Source organism: Colossoma macropomum, unplaced genomic scaffold (assembly GCF_904425465.1).
Source record: "Colossoma macropomum unplaced genomic scaffold, Colossoma_macropomum, whole genome shotgun sequence".
Taxonomy (NCBI): domain Eukaryota; kingdom Metazoa; phylum Chordata; class Actinopteri; order Characiformes; family Serrasalmidae; genus Colossoma; species Colossoma macropomum.
Genome location: NW_023494794.1, coordinates 23,180,752 through 23,208,361, shown reverse-complemented (window position 1 = coordinate 23,208,361; position 27,610 = coordinate 23,180,752). Strand labels below are relative to the sequence as shown.

General features: G+C 39.2%; 1 protein-coding gene across 1 annotated transcript in view; it reads left to right on the top strand.

Annotated features, from left to right (window-relative positions):
• nup214 (nucleoporin 214) overlaps positions 1–27,610 on the top strand; it is a 79,208-nt gene that overhangs the window by 13,971 nt on the left and 37,627 nt on the right. Inside the window, exons 12-25 of the mRNA XM_036580651.1 lie at positions 1,111–1,669; positions 2,757–2,899; positions 3,101–3,189; positions 3,304–3,384; positions 6,142–6,291; positions 7,585–7,743; positions 7,873–7,976; positions 10,407–10,589; positions 11,364–11,449; positions 11,555–11,638; positions 12,496–12,756; positions 13,546–13,710; positions 14,400–14,505; positions 26,874–26,940. Of these exons, the coding sequence (XP_036436544.1) occupies positions 1,111–1,669; positions 2,757–2,899; positions 3,101–3,189; positions 3,304–3,384; positions 6,142–6,291; positions 7,585–7,743; positions 7,873–7,976; positions 10,407–10,589; positions 11,364–11,449; positions 11,555–11,638; positions 12,496–12,756; positions 13,546–13,710; positions 14,400–14,505; positions 26,874–26,940 (2,237 nt within the window). The remainder of the gene's footprint in view (positions 1–1,110; positions 1,670–2,756; positions 2,900–3,100; positions 3,190–3,303; positions 3,385–6,141; positions 6,292–7,584; positions 7,744–7,872; positions 7,977–10,406; positions 10,590–11,363; positions 11,450–11,554; positions 11,639–12,495; positions 12,757–13,545; positions 13,711–14,399; positions 14,506–26,873; positions 26,941–27,610) is intronic.

The following is a 27,610-nucleotide window of genomic DNA, read 5'->3' as shown; positions in this document are numbered from 1 at the left end:
AAGCACCAGCCTAGTAACACCTTAGCAACCACCTGGGATACTAAAGCACCAGCCTAATAACACCTTAGCAACCACCCGGGATACCATTGCAATATTCTAGCTACATCTTAGTAACAACCTGGAATACCATAGCCCCGGAGGTGTAACACCTTAGCAACCACCTGGGCTACTAAAGCAATAGTCTAGCAACACCTTAGCAACCACCTGGGATACTAAAGCACCAACCTAGTAACACCTTAGCGACCACCTGGGCTACTAAAGCAATGGTCTAGCAACACCTTAGCAACCACCGGGAATACCATAGCAACAGTCTAGCTACATCTTAGTAAGCACCAGGAATACCATAGCAACAGTCTAGCTACATCTTAGTAAGCACCAGGAATACCATAGCAACAGTCTAGCTACATCTTAGTAAGCACCAGGAATACCATAGCAACAGTCTAGCTACATCTTAGTAAGCACCAGGAATACCATAGCAACAGTCTAGCTGCATCTTAGTAAGCACCAGGAATACCATAGCAACAGTCTAGCTACATCTTAGTAAGCACCAGGAATACCATAGCAACAGTCTAGCTACATCTTAGTAAGCACCAGGAATACCATAGCAACAGTCTAGCTACATCTTAGTAAGCACCAGGAATACCATAGCAACAGTCTAGCTACATCTTAGTAAGCACCAGGAATACCATAGCAACAGTCTAGCTACATCTTAGTAAGCACCAGGAATACCATAGCAACAGTCTAGCTACATCTTAGTAAGCACCAGGAATACCATAGCAACAGTCTAGCTACATCTTAGTAAGCACCAGGAATACCATAGCAACAATCTAGCTACATCTTAGTAAGCACCAGGAATACCATAGCAACAATCTAGCTACATCTTAGTAAGCACCAGGAATACCATAGCAACAGTCTAGCTACATCTTAGTAAGCACCAGGAATACCATAGCAACAGTCTAGCTACATCTTAGTAAGCACCTGGGATTCCTTAGATTCAAACGTTTGTTTGTTTGCGTTTATTCTGTTATACAGTGTTTTTATGCGTTTTCTATACACACTTATTTTTTCTTTCTGTAACTCAGCGTCTTCATGTATTTCCTGTCTTTTCAGAGTCTTCTGTCGCTCCACCAGTCCAAGCACCTGCTGTGTCCAATCCTCCCTCTGTTTTCCCTTCTTTCCAAATGCCCACCACCACTGCCTCTGCAGCCCCCCACTCAGCCCCCAGTGCAGCTCCAGCCTCCTCCTCCTCCTCCTTCGGCCTGTCCTTTACTTTGCCTCCTCTGGCCTCCACTGCGCCTTCTGGTTTCTCTTTTAGCTCCTCCTCCTCCGCAGCAGCCTTTCCTTCCTCCTCTGCTGGAGGCTTTTCCTTCTCCTCCTCCACCACCTCAGCTTTTTCCTCCTCCACCTCAGCCTTTCCCTCTTCCACCTCCACCTCTGCCTCTGCATTTCCCTCTTCCTCCAGTTTCTCTTTCGCTGTGCCCAAACCCTCCACGGACGCCCCAACCGCTTCCTCTTTCTCCTTCACTGCTCCCCCCATCAAGCCCCCCACAGAGAGCTCCGCTGCTCCGGCCCCTGCTCCTCAGAGAGTGGCTACAGCTTCACCCATCACTGTGTTGAAACCTCCAGCAGAACCAGCCACTCCTAGCGTTAGGATGAACCTCAATGACAGGTGAGATCAAATTTCATGGCCCACATTTAACAGACTTACAGTTTGGTGCTTCTAATCAATGATACTTCATTGCTGTGCACAAAAAAAATAGTAACTTTACAGAAGGCAAAAACTTACCTAATAAATTAAATAAAAAAAAAATGAATGTAAAGAAATTTTATTCCAAGTAATTTTGCAGCATTTCTTTTGGTCCATTTACGATGAAATTTTCACACAATAAAAAATGTAAAATTAAACACAGAAAAAAATTTTAAAACACGAAAAAAATGAGAAAAACAGAAAAAAATTGAAAAAAATGAAAACATGTTTGTCTTTGGACAGCAATAATATATTTGTAATATATTCTTCATTGAGTTGTCAGGAGAAAAAAAATAAAAATGTATTTGCTAAATTTAACATAATTGAAAAAAATAAAACCACCATATGAAATTTGCCATAACTTTTGCACAGGCCACATTTTGTTTTATTTTATTTTTTTTACAATATGTGCATTAAAATGTGCAGAATTGTGCTCTTTGTAGAGGATGTAAACTTATTTACACTTAAGTCAACAAAACATGGAATTTAACCAGGGCGCCCAAACATCTGCATAAGAATGGATGTGCAGAAACTCAGAATCTCCTACTTCCCACCTAAAAGCGTTCATGCAAGTTCAGCTGGGTGAAAAAAATGGACACTTGCAGTAAGCTAGTGCTTGTTTGGCTCCTGTGTGCCTATAAAAAGCATTAACAATTAAATTAAAGTTGATTATTGCTAAAATGTATGTAAGCTGTGGCTATTCGCTGTTAACATAGCACTGAAAATAGCAAAGGTTGCAGTTTGAGCATAAAACAGCTTAACGCAACAATTATTCCCCCGTTTTTAGTCAGATGTTGAATATTGTATCTTGCGATATCTCAAAATATAATGTTTTGAATAAATAATGCAAAATAATAGCTGACAAATAATGCTGAAATGGTTTTCTCAACTTCAGAAATTTCCATCTAAAATCTCATGTTTAAATGCTTGAGAAAATAAATAATGAAGTTAGTGCCTGTAAAATAATTTATTTCTAAAACAAAAAAAAATGTATGTGTATTTCTTATAGGTTTCTGGCTGTGGAGACCCCGGCCCCTCCTGCGTCGGCCGTGCAGCTTTTCTCTCTCACTTCCACTCCTAAACCAGCAGTTCAGAACACCAGCGCTCAGCCAACCCCCCAGTTCAGCATCAGCAAACCAGCTGCGGTTGCAGGTGAGCAGATCTGAGATACAGTTTTTACCATTGGTAGAATTTAAGAAAAAACGTTATTAAAAACAAGGTAAGGAGTGTGAGTAGGGTGATAGCTGATGGGTTAGGATGTCTGTGACCCAGGAGAGACACACATTATTGTTGGGTACTGTAGAATGGTTTGTTTGTTCAGAGATATAAAGTCTGTTTTGTCTGTTTTCGCAGTGACCCGTCCTGCTCAGACGAGCGCTCCATCCACTGTAGTGCAGAAACCGGCTGCTCCCACAGCTCCATCTGCTGCTACGGCAACACAGGTTACATATACCACTACAGATTATGTGAAGTTCGCCAAGAAGTGCTTTGAGTTGAATTGATGCTGTCCTTATTTCTGAGATATTTAATTATTTATTTTAAATTTATGTTTAAAGGTCCTCTCAGTAAAAACTGTGGAGAAACAAATGCAGCAGAAGAAAGATTCTGATCCCGTATTGACTGGAATATTAGAGGAGGTGAGTTATTCTTTCATCCACAGCTTCTTTCTACTGAATTCTGTCTGTGTGGAACACCAAACGGAAAAAATATTTTTTTATTATGTTTATTTTGTGCTTTAAAGAGAAGCGCTAATGAAATAACAGGAGAAAGCTCAGTCTGGTACCTCATCACATGTTATTTTGATGGTTTATGATCACTAGAATCACATGATCCCTGATGATGCTACAGCCGTCCGTAGCTGGGAGTCCGAGAGAGCACAATTGGCCTCGCTCTCTCTGGGTGGGTGGGATGGCCACTCCTTCTCCCCCCATCACTCAGCGCGATGCTAGTCAGCGAAGGCGTCTGTTAGCTGACGTAACAGATCTGGCGGTTGGCGCTTTCCTCCGAGCGCGTTCGGCTGTCCAGTGACGTTGCGTAAGCGGCAGTTCGAAAAGAAGCGGTGGCTGGCTTCACAGGTCTCGGAGGAAGCCTGTATTAGCCTTCACCCTCCTAGCGTTGATAGCATCGTGTGATTGGGGGAGTCCTAACTAGCGGGTGGAATTGGAGACGACTAAATTGGGGAGAAAATCGGGTTGAAAAAAGTTGAATGCCACAATGTTCACATGAACTAGGTGCGCAGCTTAAATATAGTATTTTCATTAGGTAAAGTTAGATATCACAAGTTAGCTATACGAGTTAGCTATATGAATTATTTCTGCTATGCTATTGATAGCACAGCTAGCACTATTGCTAGTTTCACTATTTAGCTACAGGAAGATTCACTTGAAAGAGGCCCTGAACATTCTATTGTAACTCCCGTTAGGATGAAGCAATCTAAAAAAAATACACTACATACCTTGACGTGTGTGTAATCTACTGCATTACATGCAACGCTGGAAGTGATCTCCGTTTTCTGCCAAACACATGAAGGGGTACGGGGATATGCACCCGGAGGTGGCAAATGGAGGTTAAATGTTGCGACGGCTGTCCAGCGTCTACCTCATCGCTCCGACACAGGGGCATCCCAGCTTGTTCGAAGATCCATATACTGAGGAGCTCATTGCACGCTGTTTTGTTCAGATTGCTTCGTCCTAGCAAGAGTTATTACAGAATATTCGGGGCCTCTTTCGAGTGAATCTCCCTGTATTATTAGTGATTAATGCACAACACTATTGTAATCCAACGGTATATTATAGCAACCATGTAGCAACACATTAGCAGTCACCTGGCATACCATAGCAACTCATTGGCAATTACCTGAAATACAATACTAAGTGTTCTGCAATACCCTAGCAACCTCCTGGCAACTGTTGAAGCTGCGTAATTCCTGCGTTTTCTTCAGGACGTGCACTTTTCTACTGTCTATTACACCGACCACAGACAAGGATCAGAGGAACTTATTCTTCAGATGACGCAAACTTCTTAAACATGAACCCCAGTTTCCCAACATATCTTTAAAGCTGTTTAGTAAAGCAGTGAGCCATGAGAGGCTGTGGGTTACTGCAATTTTATCAAGGGGAAGAGTGTTCTTTGGTTGTTCCTAAAACTCCTTTCCCTGTGATAAAATCACAGTAACGCACTGCCTTGAGTGGCTTATTGCTTTTATAAAACAGCGGCCAACAAAAAAATAGATTCAAATACACAATTTATTAGATAATTATTTGTTATTATTATTAATAATTGACATAAGTATTCTGCCAAGAAATATAGTTCCTTTAGAGTATGGTATTGTTGCTAAGCAACCATTGACCACTGAATGAGGAGAAGAGTGTTCAGTCACCCATCACTGTGAACTGTAGATATTTCATGATTTTTCATGAAATTTTAACTTTTTTCGTATAACAGTGAACATATGATAACACAGCACTGTTAAATGCAAAAACCTTTAGTTTATAAGTACTTTTTGGTCACCATCACTTCTTCTGCCAGTCTGATGACGCCACTTTTCTCACGCTGGGGCTGAATCTCAAACGGCTCCCTGCTCCCTACATAGTGCACTACACAGGAATTTATATATTCCTGCACCCCAACAATGCAAAATATCACTACAAATGGTCATTTGGGATTCATCCACGTTCATACTCGAAAAGCAGTCACTATTCGACAGCAGAAGCTAGAATTTCTGAACTTTGTTACACAGCACACTTTTTAGGGAGTACAGAGCCGTTTGGGATTCAGCCTGGGGTTGATGCTACTTCTGACTGAAACACAGACATTTGAAGCGTGTGAGACATTCAGGTGACATTCTTTAGACTTTTATAGAGTTCAGTTGATGTGAGGCAGTCATATTGTGGGTTTTACAACGGCTTCGAATGCGGCTCAGCCAATCAGGTTTTAGTACTAGAACTATCCGTTTTATAATCGTAAATTAGTCATAATTTCTCTAATTGTCTCTTAGCTCTTTTGCCAAAACAGCAATTATCGCATTTACACATCACCATCGGGTCACTCGTCCATCATCACTGATATCCGATTCCATCACCCTGTTACCCAGGCCTAATGCTCTCCATCATTTAGCTAAAGATGGTATTGGGTGCACAGCTTAAGTATCATCCGTATGTCTGATAAAATAGCTAAGCTAACTAGTTATTTCTATCCTGCTGTTGTGGTAGTTTTAGCCTGAAGAATATTATTTTAGATTGCTTGGAGAGAGTCTTTCTATTGTTTACCCACACATGATTACATTATGCTGGCCTGCGGCCGTTAACCGAAAAAGGCTGGATGTCAGAAGATTGTAGGTGTTGCTCTTTAACTCTGTGATGGTGTAATTTAACTTGCTGTTGCTTTCTTTCTAGATTGCTCATTTCCAGAAGGAAATGGATGAGCTGAAGGCACGCAGTAACCGGGCGGATTTCCGTGTGGGCACCACTGAGGAGATGAGGGACCTGCGCAAAGAGAGCGAGGACCTCCATGGCTTCTCTCTGGAGATTAAAGAGACCACAGAGGTGCAGTATATTAACTCACTATGGATTTTAATGAGAGTCCAATAACAGGGACTACTACTGTAGTTGAATGCAGTGAGGCAGTGAGGGAGGAGAGGGTTACTTGCTTTTAAATTTTTAAGATGGAGTTTCTTCAGAATAAAATGGGTTCATGAAAACTTTAAAATTTAAAAGAATGGCAGAAAATTCCACAGCTTGCACCTTTTCCTTCAGTACAATCCATCAGCTAAGACGAGCTTGGTTTCTGAAGTTTGCTTCTTTAGGCTGGTTTTACACACTGAAACTTTAATGTGACTAGTTGCATAGTGAAAGTTGCCTGCAACATAATTTCCATGCAACTTTGCAGTAGAGGCGGGCGATATGGCAAAATATTATATAATGATATTTCAGGAAGAATTTTACCATACAGAATAGGTCAGAATATATATTTTTTTCTGACATCTGATGGGGTGGAACATTAAGCTCACATTTTAAACAGCTATAAATTCAGTTATCTGTATTCAACATTTTACACATGCTGCACTAAATTCAGTTAAGCAGGAATAGTGAGGCTCTCTGTAGTCATCACAAAGTCTATCACAATAAGTGATACTTTACAGTTGCACAAAGCAACTCAAAAGCAATCAAGGTTGTTTTATTTTTTCATCTCTTTTATCTCAAGTTCTTTAATATATGTTTGCATTTCTTAATCTGTTATGTAAATATTAAGCCTGCTTGATGTCTCGCTCATGCTAGTGTCAGCTGGCTGGTTAATTCAGCTCGTTGTGAAAAATTTAGGTTTGAGAAATTTGTTTGTTGTTGTGACTCAAGAAACTGACAAAAAAGAAAAACTACCAACCTTGAATCAGTTTCAGCCTCTCACTAAACCGTCTTGTTCACTGATCTCTCAACATGATATGCCATCCGCTTTTAAATTGGCTTGTTTCATGGAGTTAACACGTTTGCAGCTTTTGCAGCTAAGTTTCAAGTGTGTTGCAGGATGCTTTACGTTATGCAACTCCAGTGCAACTAAAGTTGCATGAAAGTGTCACCATGTAAAGCTAGCCTCATTAATCTCTAATAGACTTGATTATGTGGCTTCTGACATACCGTTATTTGTAAACATGGACTAAAGTTCATTTGCATAGCGAAAAACAGTTTAACAGTCATCTAGACGCCTGAATTTTGTGCTCGTCCTGTTCTTTTGTTTATTTTTATAGATAACACTGCATCATCAGCTTCAGTCTGGTATAAGGCGTGTCTGATGAGCCGGTAGAGCTTCAGTTACTGATGACCTCTGTTGTGTTTTTACTGCAGTCTCTGCATGGAGACATCAGCACCCTGAAGACCACCCTGCTGGAGGGATTTGCAGGAGTGGAGGAGGCCCGGGCTCAGAGAGAACTGAACCGAGATAAGGACTATCTGCAGCTTCTCTACAAGAAACCCCTGGACCCTCGCAGTGAGCAACAACTGAAGGTCAGACCCACTGCAAGGAAAGGGAAATAATAGCACTGATGCAGAAGCGTAACTCTATGTCACGGTTTTGAAATACAAAATCTGTTTTTATTTTTTTATTTATTTTTTTTTATTTTTGATCTGAAATAGGAGATCCGCAGGCTATACCAGTATGTGAAGTTTGCTGTAGAGGACGTCAATGATGTGTTGGATCTGGAATGGGAGAAGCACTTGGAGAAGAAAAAAAAACAGAAGTGAGTTTCCCTGACGCCTTTCAAAACAGATCCCAGCACTGTTGAGTTCTACAAACCTAATTCCAAAAAAGTTGGCGTGGGATATGCAATGCCAAAACATGAAACAGTAATTTTTAAATTCTCTAAACTTTATTCAATTGAGAACTGTACGAAAACACAATTCTTGATGTTTCACCTTATGAACGTTATCGCTGTTTGTTGTAAATATACGCTCATTCCAAATTTGATGCATTTATGTTTTCATGTTTGTATAGCATTTAGCAGACGCTCTTACCCAAAGCGATGTACAAAAGTGCTTTGTTGTCTACTCAGAGAATGTATCTTAGCTAGTACAAATAGGTTTGAGTAGAAGCTACTTGTGAGCTCAGATATTGCTTGAAACAAATCCTATGTTGACACCTGGAGAGAAAAAAAACAGCTAGACACAGTATAATTGCAATATAATACATTTCAATTAGTACTTAACTTAGTGCTCACTTAAGTGCAGTAGAAAGAGATGTGTCTCTAATCTGCATTTGAAGACCGCGAGAGAGTCTGCTGTTTGGACAGCCAGTGGAAGTTCATTCCACCACCTGGGTGCCAGGACAGAGAAAAGTGATACTTGATACTTGTCTTCCACGCGTCTTGAAAGACGGCGGGCCAAGCCGAGCTGTACTTGAAGCTTGAAAGGCTCAAGGTACAGATAGAGGTTAGACCATTGCCAATAGGTAGGGAGGGACTGGTCCGTTTTTGGCTTTGTAGGCATCAAGGTTTTAAATCTGATGCATGCAGCTACAGGAAGCCAGTGAAGTGAACGAAGCAGTGGAGTGACGTCACTGAACTTAGGACGATTGCGACAAGCCGTGCTGCTGCATTCTGGATCAGTTGAAGGGTCTGATGACCCGAATAGGAAGACCAGCCAAGAGCGAGCTGCAGTAGTCAAGCCTTGAGATGACAGGAGACTGAACGAGCACCTGGGTGGCCTCTCGAGTGAGAAAGGGACGAATTCTCCGGATGCTGTACAGGAGAAACCTGCACAACTGAGTCAGGTTCGCCATATGAGCTGAGAACGATGAGCGATTCTGGTCATCCAGAATCACACCGAGACTTCTTGCATCTTCAGACAGAACAATCAGAGTTCTTGAATGAGATAGCAAGATCATGATGAGGACCTGTAGTTACAGGGATGAATAGCAGCTCAGTCTTGCTAGGATTGAGCTTCAGGTGGTGAACTGCCGTCCAAAAAGAGATGTCAGTCAGACGTGACACATTCAAAAAAGTTGGGACGGGAGCATGTTTACCACTGTCACATCACCTTTCCTTTTAAGAAACTTAATAATCGTGGAAGGACTGAAGACACAAACTGATCCAGTGTTGAAAGAGGAATTTTTCCTTTTTCAGCTGTGCAACTTTGTTGTATTTTGAGCTTAACAAGACACGTTTTCAATGGGAGACAGTTCTGGACTGCAGGCAGGCCAGTCTAGAACCGGGGCTGTATTACAGAAACTTCTTAAGTCTGATATCTTATCTACTCAGTTACCATGACAACTTCAGTTAGGACTGTATTTATGACAGAAGCTATTACAGAACAACAGTTCTTAAGTTCATCATCTTATCTATTAACACCCTAAATAGACAAAAAGTCCTAAATACTGTCCTAACTTTAAGATAAACACCAGAGGTGTCTTAACTTCTGTTTTAACCGTCTGGTTCTGTTGTTGTATGCAGTGACAGGCAGCACAGTTCACTGTAACGAGCGTAATGACGTTACATTTATCTACACTGAAAAGTGGTGGTTTGAAACAGCAAAAGCAAAGTTTAAAGAATCCGAGGACACGAGCCAAAGAAGTGACTGAGCCCTTTTTACAGCGAGCTCGAACCCACTCTGAGTGATGAGCCCAGCTGTCAGTCAATGAAGCTTCATGATGGAACTGAACCCTCCGGGAGTGACTGGTGTTCGTTGGCGGTCGTGATTTTTTACCTCTGGATGATCCACATGAAGCGACCTAAGCATTGTTCTTTTGAGCATGTGGGTCAGTTTAGGAGCTGATCTGTTCAGACTGTTGTCGCCCATAGATCACATTTAAATGTTAATGTGAACAGCCAAACAAAAAAATCGGATTTGATGAGAAGCTCAGATTTGGCCCACTTTTACCTGCTGTGTAAACGTAGCCTAATACATCTCCCTGGCTTTTCAGCTTTAGGCTCATAACAATCTGAGTGGTCCTTTTCTTCTTTGGACCAAAATGTTATTGAATTATTGTTGTCCATTCATATAGCTATAGCACACTGCTTTATAAAGGGAGCAAATCGACTTGTCTCCAATTTGAGCAAATAAGACAAATGTGAATAATACAAATTATTAAGTGTTTGGCAGCTCGAATGAACCACATTAGGCTTGTAATGTCAACATTTGGTGACTCTCCCTTTATGGTGTTTTTATCTTTTCAGACACATGATCGTCCCTGAGAGAGAAGCTCTTTATACGTCTTTGGCCAACAACATGGACATCATCAACCAGCAGAAACAGAAACTGGACCAGCTGGTGAGGGACCTGCAGAGCCTGAGGCTTTATAACAAAACCTCCACCTGGAGCACACCGAGCCAGCCAGCGTCCACTCCTTCATCACAAAGGTGAGGACCCGGGACACTCACAGTGGCAAACAATCAAATCAAATATTTTTTACCCTGTTATTCTGTTAGAGTGTTCAGTTATTTATTGATTAGTTTTCTCAGACAAAAAAGTCAGACAAAAACACTAAAACAAAAAACATAACATACATAACGTAAATGAGATTCAGTTATTTACTAATTTTCTTGTTACAAAAATGAACCAGCCAGAACAAAAACAAAAAAAAATTGAATTAAAAAAATGTAAAAGTATGAAACACAAGTTTACAGTAAGGTTCATAAAGTGAAATGAAGAAAAAATAATTCTTTTGTTTGTGCAGTTTTTAATTACCTATTTACAGGTTTTCTTACAAAGTAAACCAAAAATTGAAATCAGATCATAAATGAAATAAATATATAGTATATATATTACACGTCAGTAGCTGCTTGAATAAAACATCTTATCTTAAGTTAAATTCCTGAGGGATTCATTTTAAGCTCTAAATTCAAATTTTGAATTGATTAAATTGAAAATTGTCTAAAACTGATGTACTAAAAGCTGGATTTCTTTTGATTTACACTTAAACACTTCTTTGGAGAGATTTTATACAGCTCACTTTAGGTAAAGGGACAATTTTTCCCGCCAGTTCACGTAAGCTGTTTTATGCAAGTGTCCACAGGTTTTGTTTTGAATGAGGTAACAGTTTAGGAGATACAGGCAAGCTACAAATGCATGATAGTTAAAGGTATATGTGAAGTGTTTGGTTTAATATGACCGAATTTCTATCTGTTTTGTAGTTTGGATAATGAGTTGGAGAGTCTAAAAAACACCCTTCTAAAGACCAGTCTGGAGACCACATCCAAAGGCCCTTCAAAATCTCCATGTAAGCCTTTTTGCACGCTATTAATATTCCCGTAGCATGCACATGGGGGCACCAGAGTAACATTACATTCACTTTGCCTCTGTCGCTCTGAATGTTCTTCTTCAGCTAAGATGACTCCAGTGAAGCAGTCTCAGCTGAGGAACTTCCTGTCTAAGCGGCAAACTCCACCTGTCCGGTCCACTGCTCCAGGTACAATAAACCACACACTTTAATGTTATTTAAATTGCTTGTTTAGAAACATCTGTAGAATGACATCATTGTCACACTTTGAATGAGAATATGTAACATCTCAGTCTATTTCTGTGTTTTTATTTTAAATTATCCACTTATATATGCAGCTCAAAATGATAGTTTTTCAGATAAAGCCTATGCAGTGGCTCTAAAAACCCATTTAAGACCATTTAAATCAGTGCAGTAGGAAAGAATTGGATGGCAATGGCAAATAGAGGAGGCCATTATACTTAAGTTTTGGAAAGTGCAATTTCAGATATCTTATTAAAGAGTGAAATTTCAGTTATTTTATTTAATATATACAACAGTTAAATAAATAAAGTAAGAAATTAATAAACTGAGTTGTGAACGCAGCGTTTAATATGTTTTAATGTTCGCAGTTCCTTCTGCCAAATTATAGTTTTTAACAAGCAGCTTGTTGCTACGTCAGAGTAACGAGCCCCGCTCACTCTCTGCACAGCTGGCAGTTCGTTCTCCAGCTCCTTACACTAAATTCCCAAACTGTCATCACCACCAGCAGCTTTTCAGTCGGCAGCTGTGACAGAAAAACACCTAAATAACCTGGAATCAGCCAGAAATGAACCAAACACCATTCGCCAAACGTGTAGTCTAATTTTCAGAGTCTGACCAAATCAGACTGAGCTGTAAAACTGCCACATTATCAAGTTTAGCTCAGTTTTGTCAAGTTTTGCTAGATCAATATTAATGTTATGTTGTTATCTGGCATATTTGTAGAGGTTCTGGTTTGATTCTTGATTTTCAGTCAAGTTTCAGTAAAGTTTAAATTGGTTTCCTTTAACACATCTCTCTCTCAGCCAATCTGTCCCGGTCTGCATTCCTCTCGCCCAAATACTATGAGGATCTGGACGACGTGAGCTCCACCTCGTCTCTTTCGCAACCTCCGGAGCCCGAGGAGCCGCTAGCCCTGGCTGAGGAGGAGGAGCCACCGGCCCTCCCCGTGATGACCCCACGGCACCCCGCAGTGGTTCGCACTGCATCTATCCAGCCAGGATTCCCCTTGCAGTCCACTCCATTCAGCAGAGTACAGACCGGCCTCGGGCCCATCAGCAGCCCAGGTTTGATTTGAGAATGTGAATCAAAATGTGTGTCAAAAGTTTGGTGACAGTCCCTGCTTCAGCATTGACAGAGTTAAGTCTAAGCCTAGGCTGAATGGAAATTTAAAGGGCCCGTATCATGGAAAACTGAATTTATTTACTCACTTTTTTTTTGTTTGACACATGTAAGAGTTGTTAAAGTTTTAAAACATATTGTTCACTTGCCAGTGCATACAGCACATACATAGAAACTAAGCTGAAAAAACCTGCTTTAAATTGGTTGTTTTTGTGATGTTATGACCATCAAGCATTTACATAAATCCACCTGTTCATCCCACAGCAGGTTAGCTCTGCCTATTCAAGCAGTTTTTTGTGCATAAATCCACACAAATGCCCTGAATGGTCCTAAAATAAAATACAGGAAAAATGTTAGGAGTTGGACAAAGTATGTAAAATTCTTCCAAAACATACTGACTGCCCAGATTTCTTTCTTAAGTCAGTGCTTTAATATAAACTCACCTGTTCAGCCTACATGAGGCACAATGTAGGGGAGCCAGTCAAAACAGAGCTCATTTACATAGATCAGTTCTAAAGACATAGTAACAGTAATTTTATCCTTTGGGGTAAAAAAAACAAAATGTGGGAAAAATATAGGATATGGGCCTTTTAAATAAAGCACTGTGGGCTTTGCAGTTTGGTCCAAGACTAGGTTTGTTGTGCATGACTATGAATCTGGACACTGTTGTATAAAATCTCTGCACGGTAACAAAGTGTTTCCATGACTGAGGGTTGTGTCTTTCAATTCCAAAGTTCTTCCCAAGATAAATATGGACAGTGCAGACAGCACCGCTCTGGCCACCAAGACGGTGAAGCATGGACCCCCACCCACAGAGAAGACCACGCCCACCACTCTACCCGCCCCGCAGGCCGCAGCCATAGCTGCTCTGAACAGACAGATGATCAGTCAGAAGCCAAGTATGAACTAATTTACTGTTGGATTTGTACAAATTTTGACTCATTCCTAATATAGTCTACATACAGGGCTGCAAGTAATGATTTCTTTTTATTAGATTAATTAACTATTTCAACTGTTCAAACTTTTTCACGTCCTCTCACTTTGCCATAACTATCGTTCAAAGTTCTATCAACAAGCAAGAAACAATAATTTGACCATATGGAGCGCTTTTTATATGAAACAATAGAAGCCATATCGCCCCCTACACTTCCTGTAGTGTATTACAGTCTGTCAGAATGACTGTGTTGATCATATGAACATTACTGAGCACTTTTTTGTATAAACACCACATCAGCAATGAGAATCTACAAAGACCTTTTTGTCGGCTGGCATAAAATCTCAAATTTCGCTGCCATTTAATATTTTGCATAAAATTCAGAACCATTTTTTAAAAATGCGCTGATAAAAGTGACTGGAGGAAATGTTTATACTGGGATTTAAAATAGCTGAGAATCATTTGGGTTAGGAAATGAGTGCATGTTGAATTTTATTCTACTGTATTCTTTGTTCTAATTGAGCATTATTTGTTTCTCATTGATTTCAATCCGAGTTTCAAAAACAGTGTAATTGAGTCACCACCATGAGATCAGTGTAGTACAGTTTTCTCGCTCTATTGATTGGTCATTAATTCGTCTGAATTTCATTGCAGCACCTGCCTCTCTGACCGAGTCCACTCTAAAGACTGTCCCTCAGGTGGTGAATGTGCAGGAGCTGAAGGATAAAGGGCCTGCAATGCCCGTTTCTACGGTGATCAGGTCAGTGCTTTTCTTCTGTGCCATTTTCATTGTAAAACTTACCGTTTGCACAAGTTATTTAACAGGTTAAAAAAACGCTCTGAACGGAGCGTCTCTTTATAGAAAAGAAAAAAGAAATAAATTATATTATATTCATTTTATATATTTATGTATTATATAATATGATATAATGTATATATTTTTTTCTTTTTTTTTTTTTCAAGCCACAGCAACTTTTTAAACATGTTGAGTGGTGTCCTACATTAATACCATCTTTAATGTACCAGCATAGATGAGATTGTTGTAAACATGCTCTGTGCTGCAGACAGAAGTCAGGCCTGTACAAAAAGCCACGTGCATGTTATCAGGTATATTGCTATTGTATATATCCTTCCATCTCTTATGTTGCGTGTTGAGACAGTGGAGTTGTTAAACGGGCCCTAAGCATGTTGAGTAATAGTTGGTTGCTGCCCCCCTGAGCAGCGTTTGTGCTCTACAGTCTTCTAAAGCTGTGCTGCCCTTAATGTAGCGTGGACAGAACCTTCCCCATGCAGGCGATGAATTCTTATTATGCTGAGTATCAGTGCAGCTGCTGACTCACAGCGCATTTTGCACTCATAGGCTTGTTTTGTGATTTTTAAAATACAGTCGTATGCAGAAGTTTCAGCACCCCCAGTCAGATGACGTGTTTTGCTGATTTGAAGTTAACACATCCTCTACAGCAGCATGTTAGGGTGGGGACCTTCCAGGCCAAAGTGCTGTGGAGATTAGCATTTACCCTTGGCTAACGCTCTGAATTTGGTTCATGAATGCTTTGCTGATAAGCTGATGAGCTGAATCCGGTGTGTTTAATGAGGCAGTAAGCGGAAGTCTGCAGTGGTTTGACCCACAAAGACTGGAGCCTGACACATGCTCTACTGGGAGCATGTGTGTCATGTGTCTAGGTCATAGTACAATACACACACACCCCCCCACTTCTATGACCTAGAGGTGTATGATATGGTAAAAACATAACGTCATGATATTTTGGCATGATTAGTGATACACCGGAACAAAAAATCTTGGCTGAAACAGAAATTCCGAACACACTTGGCTGAAAATAACATTAAAAGCAATAAAATTTCAATAAATAAATAATAATAAACAGCTTACACAAACTTTTTTTTTTTTTTTTGGTTTACTTACACAGACCACAGTGTACAGGCTACTGTATGAAATCCAGCAAAGGACAGTTGGTCATTAAAGACAAAAAATTCCAGTAGTTGTTTATTATTTCAGTTATTTTTTTGTAAATGGTCAGTTTTTTTCACCATTTTTTCTTTTCATTTCAGTGGCTGAAGTGTCAATGGAAAGAAAGAATGTTTTAAAAGACATGATGTGTTCAGTATGAGCAGGAACATAAACTAACATGGTGAAAGAAAGTTTTTGATTTTAAATGAAATGTGTTACCACTCCAACCTCCAAACTGATGCTTTATTTTATTTTATTTTTTTTAGCATTGTTTTTCTGCTGCACCTCATTCTCTGGAGTGTATATTGTTTGTGTTCATAGCGGATCTCTGTCATTACTGAAACTACACTGGTAATTTTCTATCCAAACATGGCATCATTATATCATATTTTCTATCAGAACATTGAACATTTTATCTTACTTTAGGCATTGTCCCTCATGTATTTGCCTGCTGTTTTATCGAACTATTCCGCACATTGGTTTAACACCACGGGAGGATTTCTCCCCTACACAGCGCTTCGAAATGAGGTCATGCTGAGGGCCGGATTAGTCTCTAGAGAGAGGGATGATGGGTAGAGAGGAGAGGAGCAGCGATGTCGCCTGTATTCGTCTCTGAAGCAAATTGCTCATATTGGGTTTCCTTTCCGATGCTGCATGTAAGACGATGTAGAATAGTGCTGTTTATAAGTCATGTTTTTATATATATTTATCTAAACATGGCATCATCATATTTTCTATCTGTATATATATATATATATATATATGTACACACACACGCGTGCGTACACATACATATATGTATATATCATTCTGCCGAACTGGTTCAGTTTCAGAGTTGAAACCCATGACTGTCTTGGGCTTTAGACTTTTGCTTTGTGTTTACCTTAATTAGGTTTATTTTATTATTGTATTCACTACCAAAACAATCATGACACTACTGACACTTTACTAAATGTTTCAGTAGTGACTGTTTCGGAAATGACTAGCAAACACCACTTTGTACAGCTGTACATACATAAATCATGTTTTTATTAAAACACAAAATTTGACCCAATTGTAGAATGTTTCGGCAGTGACAATTTTTTATGTTTCACACTGATTTTCAGACTTTGGGACACATTTACAGTGAGATCTAACTGCTCACCATGTGGCCATGAGGGACACGGATGCAGTCTCACTTTCTGCTCTGAAATGCAGGGGTGTGGCTAAAATAAGGCTCCGCCCATAGACTACAACTCTGTGTTTCAGTAGTGACATGAAAATGTGGGACAGTATTTTTTTTTAATGTAAAAAATAATGACTAATGACAAATTTAAATCTTTAACCAGGTCTGAAGACTTGATTCTTTTCCAAATAGGTTTTTTTATATTTGTATTTATTTATTTATTTATTCTGTAGGACAGCAGTTTGATCGATCCATATATAGAAATGAATCTGAATCTGGTTTTTGCAGACCCATGCAAATGAGCTCATTTGCATGTGTCTTAAAGGTACAGTCTGTTTAATCCTAAACAGAAGTTGAAAAAATGGTCATGGAAATAAATGAATTCTGACCGTTTTTATCACGTATCCACACAAATGTCATAAGTGAAACACAAGAGGAAAAAGTAAAATAAGAAAAAGCTCTTTAAAATATGGTTAATGAGTAACGTTCATGCTGATATGTAATAAATGAGTCAGGTTTTATTGCCTAAGCCCTGAAGTCCTAATGCTCTCGGTGTAAGAATAAATGGGGCAAGCTTGTGGTCACTGGAGCATGCAGGATAGCATCATGGTCCTGGGGGGGCGGGGGAGGGGGGATAACGAGGGGGGGTTTCCCATCACAGCTGGATTCTTCCATGCTTCTTATCCAGCACCTGGAGCTGTGCAGCCGTACTGTAGTCCACATCACCATCATTATCATCCCCGTACATCTGACATCTACATGCACATCTCGACATTCAGTTCTATTACAGTTCTGTAGGAAATTATTCAGTGCAGTATTTACCTTTATTTGTTTGACACTTTTATCCAGATCGATTTACAAAATAAGGAATGTGGGCTTTTTTTATTTTTATCATTATGTAATTAGTATGTTTAATTATGTATGTATATGTATAAATGCTTGTTTCACACAAACTACTTCTGCATAGCTTGAACGTTGATGGCAACATGATCTCTACAGCTCGCGTATGTTAGCTGTGCTGCTAATTAGCTGTAGCTAGAGCCCCTTATGGATCGTTCTACCGAATTAGTTCGAACTGCAGTACCACAGTGAAAAAAAGAAGCTATTTAAAAATATAATAATTCAGAAGTATTCAAAGTATTCAGAGCTTTATATTATTTTTAGATTGCAAGGATAATGTTCTGATCCATTTAAACCAAAGACATTAATGCAGATAGTAATAAGCTAAATATGTACAAAATCGTCATTTATAGGGTGCTTTCTTTTGGAAGGTGTGTGTGTCCCAAAACCCTGACCCCTAAAATAATACTTACTTTTTTAGCAATATTTAAGATATTTTCTGATTTCTTTAAAAGTTTTAGATTTAGATTTATCATAAGACATTAATGCAGATAGATTTATCATAAGCTTAAAAATATAAAATACATCAAATAAAAGTTTAAATGAAATACTTTCCTATAAAAAAGTAAATACTAGGCATGCAACGTTTTCATGTCACTACCGTAACAGAGTTTTGGTCTGTAGGCGGAGCCTTCTTTTAGCCACGCCCCTGCATTTTAGAGCAGGAAGTGGGACTGCATCACTGCATATTTTCTTCAAACTTGTGTTTTTAATAAAGAATATTATGATTTTATGTGCGCACAGCGCACAGTTCAAAGCTGTTTGAATGAGCTAAGCTAAAATTGTCACTTCTGAAACAGTCACTACTGTAACATTTGGTAAAGTTTCGGTAGTTTTATGATTGCTTTGTTAGTGGCAAAATGAGATGTTTAATTAATTTATTTTAATAAAATAAACATAATCAAAACAGTGAAGGCGAAGAGATTTTAGACTAAAGTCCAAGTCAGTTTAAGTCCAAAATGTGTTTTCAACTCTGACGTTGAAGTAGTTCAGCAGAATAATCCATATGTCTTTATAATTAATGATAATTGATTCTAGTATTCCAAAATAAAGCAATTTTTTTGTCGTTATACTTCATCTGGAGCTGAAATGAAAGGGAGGTAACTGTAGAAGAGCATTCATTTGTACTAGGAGATGAGTCTGAATGTAAATGAGCTTATTATGAGGAGAAAAGAAAGCTATATGGAGCTTCTGCAGTTTGAAGGCAGCTGAGCGTTTGACAGCCATCGTGACGAGGAAGCGTTTTCCTTTTTCCCCCCGCTTGTTTGATTTGTGAGACAGGTTGTTTTTCAGTGGCGGCTGAAAATACAGCAGATGATAAATTAATTTTAATTCGGAGTTGACTGGATGTGCTATCTTTCCCTCTTAAAGTTGACTCTCCAGGTAATTACATGCAGATTCCTTCTGGCTGTCAGTTATGAAGAAAAATACTCCATCGACGCCGTCGCACGGCAGGAATAATGATTCAGATGTTCGCCGCAAAGTAAAGACAGCGGAGAGGGTGGGTTCACATTTTAGATTTAGCTTAGGTTTATGGTGCAGTGTGCTCTCAAAAATAAGAGGTGCTGAATGGAACCGAAAGGTTTCTTCATCTGATACCATAGAAGAACCTCTTTTGTTTCCCATAAGAACCTCTCAAGGTTCTTTAAAGATCCATTTTGGTGAATGAGAAGTCTGACTGTGAAGAACTTTTTGACATAACTAAAGAACTGCCACGTGATCTAAAGGTTCTCCACCAATAAAGGATTTTTCTAAGAACCAAACTTTTAAAACTAGAAAGGGAAAGTTGAACGAACTTGAAAAAGCCAGCTAATTACCTTAAAACGTTAAAGTGGTGTTGTTTGCGAAGGTGTTGCTTAGATGGTGCTACACGGTTGCTATGGCGTCCCAGGTTATTGCCAGGTGGTGGCAATGCTAGTAAATACACTAGTACCTTAAATACATGGCTTCCTTAAGTTCACTGCTACCTTAAATTTACTGGTACTTTAAATCTCTTGCTATTGTAAATCCACTGGTATCTTAATTTTTTACTTAAACCTTAACACCACTGCTATCTCAAATCCACTGCTGCTTTAAATACACTGTCACTTTAAATCCATTACGACCTTAATTCCACTGCCACCTTAAAACTCCACATTACTTTAATTGCTATCTTAAAGCCACGGCTACCTTAAATGCAGTGACACCTTAAATCCGTTGCTTTTGCTGCTAATGCACAGCAATAAGCTGTAAGCGTATGAGTCTGTGTGTACTGCGTATGAGTGTCTGTTTGAGTGATGTGCATAGTGGCAGTTAGACTTGAATGTCCCAAACATTCTGCCATTCGTTTATTATGGAAAAATAGCGTCTTAAACGATTGTTTTTTTACGAAAACTGTACGTTGGACTGCTTAGAAAAACACAAGCAAACTGATCGGGTATAGGTCCTGTGATATTGCAAAGTTTTGTTGTTCTAGCTCGAAAACTGCAGCATGAGAAACATTTTATTTTTTGAGAGTAGAAGAAGAAGGTTATGAAGAACAGTAAGTAACAAAGTGGGCCATCATGTGATGCCATGGAAAGGGACACCTTTTGTTACCTTAAGAAATTTTCAACAAAAGTTTGAATATAGAACTGTTTATGTATGAATGTGAACTCTGTACATGATGGTTCTTTAACTTTTTTAATGTAGGTAACCCTTAAAATGGTCTCTCACATCTTATTTACAGAAATAATTCTTCAGATAATCACTCAAAGAACCATCTGTGGTACCTTTTTAAGAACTTTTGTTTTTAAGAGTGTGATTAATAAAGGTATGCACGGTCACATTGAACTAAATGTTGGAATATTTGCTGTGAGGATTTGATTGCATTCAGTCACAAATCTTAAGTGAGGTCAGGTACTGATGTTGGATGACTACTTCTGTATCACTCCAACTCATCCTAAAGGTCCTGGATGGATCTCCATCACTTCAGATGACGCAGTTTTTTGTGGTGGGGGGCTGTGGAGCTTTATACCTCTCTAGCCCATGCTTGGCATTGGACATGGTAACCATGTGCGGCTCCTCTAGTGTTTCATCCTATTGGTCAGTACTTTTCTATGGAGATTATACAAGCTGTAAACCACCTGTGTCAGCAATGGGTGCACTTTAAAATAGCACTCTCTAATTAGAAGCTGTGTCTGGATACTTTTGGACAGATAATGTGCTTTACTGGGAAAAAACCCTTTTAGTTTCAACCTTAATCAAAATAAATGCCTGATTCATCATTGTTAAAAGAGATCAGATGAAAAGGTTTCTTTGTCATTGTGTTAAAGGGTTAATTTAGAAGCTGGACTTACTGACCTAATTCCTGATGTAAGCTCTTATTTTGAAGCGGAACTCTTATTCTAGGATGTAACAGATTGTCCGCAGAGTTGTGAACAGGCTGAGTGACATAACTCTGTGCTTGTAGGAGTTGTATTACACGCAAATGGCTGCTGTGAGTTGCTGGAAGTGAGTCAGTGAGATGCTCTCTGTTTGCTTAATGCAGTCTCCACCGACGCACATGCACTTTTAATGCAGACTCTTCAATTATTCATAGTCCAGCTGATAAACTCGAGCTGCAGGACGCCCGCAGGTGCACCTGAGTGCCTCTGTAGGCCACAGGGAGGCGTCGGTGAGCCGAATTAAACTGAAAAGGAAATCAGCTTTCCAATCAAGCCAATTATTTTTGTAGGAAATTCAATAGGTCAGTAATGCAGAAACATATATACGTTTATTTAGATAACAATACTAAGAACAATACAACTACACAGAGTGACCCCCATACACAAAGTTAACAAAAAGGTCAGAGAGCGAAATTATTTTTATATATTGTAAAAAAAATAATAGAGCTGCGATGTGCAAAATAGGATGTTTTCATTTTCTAATATTTGAATATTGGATAAGAAAAAGAGGAGCTCAATCCTGTTTCACTTTAGTAACTGAATGGAAAAAAGCTTTTACCTTATTTTTGCTTTTATTGTTTCTTCAGTTTCCTCCCACAGTCCAAAGACATGCAGTCAGGTCAGTTGGACATGCTGAATTGCCCCTAGGTGTTTGTGTGTGTATCTTGCCTTCTGCCCAATGACAGCTTGGATAGGCTCCAGCACCCTATGACGACCCAGAAGGATAAGCGGTTTAGAGGGTGTGTGTGTGTGGATTAATGCTAAATAAGGCTCGCAGTGGTAATTTGGTGACCAAAAAGTACTTACAAAGTGGAACTTTTGCATTAAACAGTGCTGTGTTGTCATATGTTTATTGTTACACAACAAAATGTTTTTAAAAGTTGAAATGACCACCATATACAGCGATGGGTGACAAACGTTCTCCTCAGTCAGCAGTCCATGGTTGCTTGGAAACAATATTGTACTCCAAAGGAACTACACTTCTTGGCAGAATACTTATGTCGATTATTATTAATAATAGATTATTTTCTGAAAACAAAAGGTGTATTTTATCATTTTTTTTTATGTTTGGCTGCCATTTTATAAAAGCAATAAGCCACTTGAGAGCGTGGGTTACGACGATTTTATCACAGGGAAGGAAGTAGAACACCCTTTCCGTGATGAAATCGCAGTAATCCATGGCCTCTCATGGCTTACTGCTTTATTATTACTATTAATCTCTATTCCATAAATGATGTTTATTTTGCTTCCTAATTAAACTTAATTAAATTTCTAAGGTAATGAAAAAACATCTGTGGTAATTAATTTCAAGTTGCGTTAAAGTGCTAAACTGGAGATCTTGTCCAATCTGGCAGCCTTGAACAGTTTGCTGGCTCTGTTTGTACAGCAGTGAGTGGTGCATAAAAGCAGAATTAAGAGCATCTATTTAACCATCATCTTAACCGTTGTCCTTGAGCCGCTTACAGCTTACCAACAAAACTTGGCATATATGTGTAATTGATGTGTGCAGTCATGTACATATGAATACTGAATGTTCTACAGCAGCTTCGAATATGCCTGTGTCATTATAAATACCTTGTCATAATCATTTTAAAACTGAAATGATTTGTATTTCCCAATTTAGAGCTCATGAAGAGGTCAGCATTAACTTTTTCCCCAAACTCGCACAGTTTTTGTGTCAAAATTGAAAGAAGTATTATAACTGAGTGAGGAGACTAAAACAGGCTAAAACATGGTGAGCTGCTGCGAATCGCCCTTTAAAGCCTGAAATAATCGTTTAAAAGTCAGAGGGGTCGGGTCGGGAGTTTTTCACATCATGTTGTACATCTTTATGTATTAACGTCACATGCACAGACTTTAAAAAGGTCCCGCTTGATGTTTAGGCCTCAAAAGATCTCAAAATCAACATTTGTACTGGTGAATATTTGAAGACAATGGTAGTTAATTCACTCTCATACTGGGAAGATGCGTATTTCGCCAAGTTCTGACTGAGTTCTCTTTGAATTCTTTTTCAATCATGAGATTCATCTGCGTGGCTAAGGGGTCTGAAGCACAGCCCATGTTAAAAAATATTCTTCCACACACTGCATGCAGTTACACATTTTCACCAGAGAGGTCTCTAAATCCTCAAAACATGCTTAGTGTAGCTTTAAAGAAATAAATTAGTATGATTCCTGGTAGGTTGTGCGGCAGTGAGTACCAACGCGCGGTGTGATTGGCTAAATGTATCTTCAAGTACAGGTGGATTAGGCCATTTTCCCACAGCGAGGGGGTGTTTGAGTATGAAAGCTAGTGAAGACAATATCAAGTATGTTGTTCACTGAAACGTTTGTTCCTAAAACATAAAGAAGTCAGTTTGATCTTGAACCCTGGAGATGATAAAGTGCTCCTAGTTGTCCAAACAGTGTCGGAAAATGTACCAATTACAGATGGAAGTGGCCATTATGATATTTTATTGTTGTCGTGGTTTTACTATTGTGTTAAACGATATGCATTTCTGGGCGTGTCACGGATATCATGAGTACTTAAAGACACTGATCAACTGCATGTTTCTTGATGGAAAATCCTGTTTAACTGGAATCCTGACTTGTTCCTTCATATGATCAATAAGTTGAGAAGTGACTGTTGCAGCTTGTGGTTTTATTCATTTATTTAATTTAATTTTATTTTATCATTTTTTTCTTTTCATTTTTTCTTTTTTCTTTCTGTCACTTCTCCAGTGTTCTATTCAGTGGTGTCCTTGCTGTTTTGGATATGAGCCAGCCGCATGCTAGTTATTCTGAGGTCAAGAGCGAAAAATTGGGGGCATTTGCTGTTTTTTGTGTGCGTGTATGCAGGTGGGTGGCTGCATGAGGTTTGGGAAAGCAAGAGGAGAAATGCTAAGGCTTTATATGATAAAACTAGAAGTAGTTTTATGTTATATGTGTGCAGTCTGAGTCTCTACTGTCCGCTAATGTCCTCTACCCGTCTGTATCGATCAGTGGAGTGATGTGTTACCCATACAGATTTAGCCTCAGTAAGCCGTGCATTGCAGAGCATACGGACAGCCTGATGAGGAATGTTAAAGAGAAAGTGCCCAAATGTGGTTTATCAGCTAAGAGATATTTGGTGTCTGAAGTTTGCTTCTTTACAGTTCTGTGCCAAAGTCAGACACCACCTTATTCCAGCTTCCATTCTTTTCAGGAGACTCACTTTCAGTTTCTCAAAGAAATCTGCAGACACACCTCCAAAGTTCAGTCTTAGAAGTTGGTTGATTGTTTTCTGAAGTAATCAAACACATTCAGTGATGTTGAGGTCTGGACTCTAGGGTGGTCAGTCCATTGTTCAGCTTCTTTGTTTGATGTGTCCGTCTCCTTTTCTCAGTGAGGTTCTTCTTGACAGCTACACATCCTTTCAGACCCACAGCACTGAGTTGTCTTCTCACAGTGGAAGGATGGACAGAAACACCTGTGGATGTTTTCAGATCTGAAGCAGCTTGATTTTCTCCTCTCTCTCAAAGATGAAAGCTTTAAGTGCTGTTTATCTGATGGGGACAGTTTTGGTGTCTAATAGGTCTTCCAGGTGGTTGTTAGAAGCCCCATTTTCTCTGTAGCTTTTAATCCTTTTTTGAACTCCAGTTTTGGAAACTCACATTTTCCTTATACTTTCTGCTTCCTTAAGCAAGTGGATTATCTTATATCCTCAGAAGTATGGAGCTCTATCCAATACCTTTGGGAATCATCCAACATCAGTACCTCACCTCACCATATATGTTTGTAAAAACCCTGGTGTCTACAAACGTATACAGTCTGTTCACAAAGGAAAATATCGAATAAAAGCAAAGAAAAGAGAGAAAACAGATGTAAAATGAGCCAAAAAGAGATAATTATGTGTTGATGTGCTTATGTGCAGGGTGCGAGGAGATATAATCCAGTGTTATTTACAATATATTACCATTAAAATAACATTTGTACTGTGATGCAACACTACATTATCGTCTCTCTCCGTTTTCTTCCCCTCTTCATTACGCTTTGTGCTCCTGACTGGCCCTGTTGTGGTGAATATTTGGATGGAACACCCCCCAGGCCAGTTTCCAAATTAGCTTTACTCACAATATGCACAAAAGCGCGAAGGACCATGGCCCTGTTTTGGAGCTTTGCTTTTTTTTGTTTTGTTTTGTTTTGTTTTTGTGTGTGTGTGTGTGTGTGTGTATGCGCGTGCATTATTGCCCTATTTATACAGTTTCTGACTGCAGAATGCAAACAGTAACGCCCGTGGGAGGTGCTATTAAGATTATGTTTGTATTGAAAATCTCTCTGTTGTAATAAGGCTGCGGTTTCTTTTATGAGTGTTTTCCATTTACAGAAATATTTTTTTTTTATATACTCGATGTTACATTAAACATCCAGATCTGAAGCGAGAGTGGAGCTGCCTCAGAACACGTCATTTTTTTTTCCCTTTTTCTTCCGGTGTGACAGTTAATACTGTGCCTCATACAGAAATTACACGCTTCAGGCTTACTGTCAGTCATAAAAGGGCAGTTTGTTTTTATGCGTGAATTCAAACAGCTATTTTTAAAAAAAAAAAAGTAATTGTAGTTCAGCTGCTTTATGGACAGCATCCAGATGTTTCCAATACATGACTTGGGACAGAATTATTGACAAATGTAGACATTTTCATTATTTTTAACCACAGGTATTTTCCAGGTGCATTTTCAGTATATCTAATGCACAGTTTCTGTTTGCGCCAGAGGGAGCGACAAAGAGTTACAGCTTATTCACAACGTGTCTCTTAACTACCTGCTTGTTTAACTTTTTTAGTAGAATGGCTGTTACTCTGTGGGCGCTCACAAGGTACTTAATTGCTGCACTTGCAAAAGAAGAAAAGCCGGGCTGGAGTTTCTAGTCAGTGTTCAGAGCATTCCTACAAAAAAGGCCTTTTTGTATTAATTGTATGGCAGTAGTTTTTGAAGAGGGGTCCCAGCCCTAGTGGAAACACAGTGTGGCCTCCCTCAGCTACACTCAAGTTGAGCTCCACCTACATCTGTTAGTATCGTTCGTGCCTTTCCTGGTGAACGTAATTTTTTTCCATCTCCATAAGTGTTCAGACGTGGCCTTATGAACATACTGAAACTATTTTCCATCAGTGTTACTGAAGAAAAAATGTGGTGCTCAGCTGAGGGATCTTTAGAACAGGAGGAAGTCATATATTATGACCGTTGTGAAAAGAGTGGTTAATCACTGCGTTCGGTGTTGCATTACTGAAATATTAGTCTACTTTGTCCTTTAACGTTGTTGTAGCCACAGCAAACAAAATGCCATCGCCTACACTGTTCCAACTGTGGAGAGTCAGTGAGTCAGTTAGGGACAGTGACTATTCTTGGCTGACCAGTCCAGCAAAAATAAAAAAAAAAGAAGTGAGGTGTGGCTATAATTATTCATTCAACCAGAAATCAAAATGTGCTTTTTTTTTAACATTGGTAGCTCATGTCCCCCACAATTCATTGTCATTTGATTTAAAAGACAGACATTCTTGTTTTCCTGTGCTCTTCCATCAAAATGTAATGACTTTGATTGCATGCATCACTTAATATCAAATGATATCATGCTTTGAGCTCGTTTATTCCCTTTTAATGTCCTACAGAATCTCACATTCAGACATTAACTTACTCTGTAAAGTACACTGAACTGTATTGTCTGTCTCTCCCGCAGCTCGTCTGTTCCTGCTCCAGCAGCTCAGGTCGTCCAGCAGGTTCTGGCCACCGTAGAGGCCAAAAAAGTGAGTATTGCTGTTAGCCAATAATGACAAACAGCTAATTCTGATAAATACTGTTTTCAGCAATTCTAACTGAACCTTTACATCAAGCTTCAAATAATCTCTTCATGTTGCAGTGTTTTTTGTCACACATAGCAGTAAATTTAAAAACAAAATGAAGTGTAGAATTGATCTGTTTTGTGAAGCAGTCTTATGGGTTACCATTAGAGATGCTTTTGCAAAGGGATCTCTCCTTGTTTTGTAGAGTAACACTGGCCATGTTTAAATACAACCTAATAATCCGTTAATAATCCCACTAATAGCTCAATGAGAATAGAATACATCCATGTATACACCTCAGTCGGAATAGTCTAGTCCGATTGAGGCCATTCGGAATACAATTTCTATCCAATTGAACGAGGTGGGTAATCCTGTAAATAATCTGTTTAATAGAAGAATAATAACCATGAAAACGCCTGAATCTGATTACATTCCCAATCGGAACGTGTAAGTACGTTCTGCCTGTGTGCGTCACATCATAGAAAAAGTTTATAATGTTCAACATGGTGGGAGCAGAAACTGGTCTGCAGAGGAGACGAAGTTTATGTTCTGATCTTTAAAAGACGGCGGTGGGGCGGACGTCCAGCTTATGTCTCTCAGAACACGACGTCTTCCTCTCGGCCTTCTTTAATAA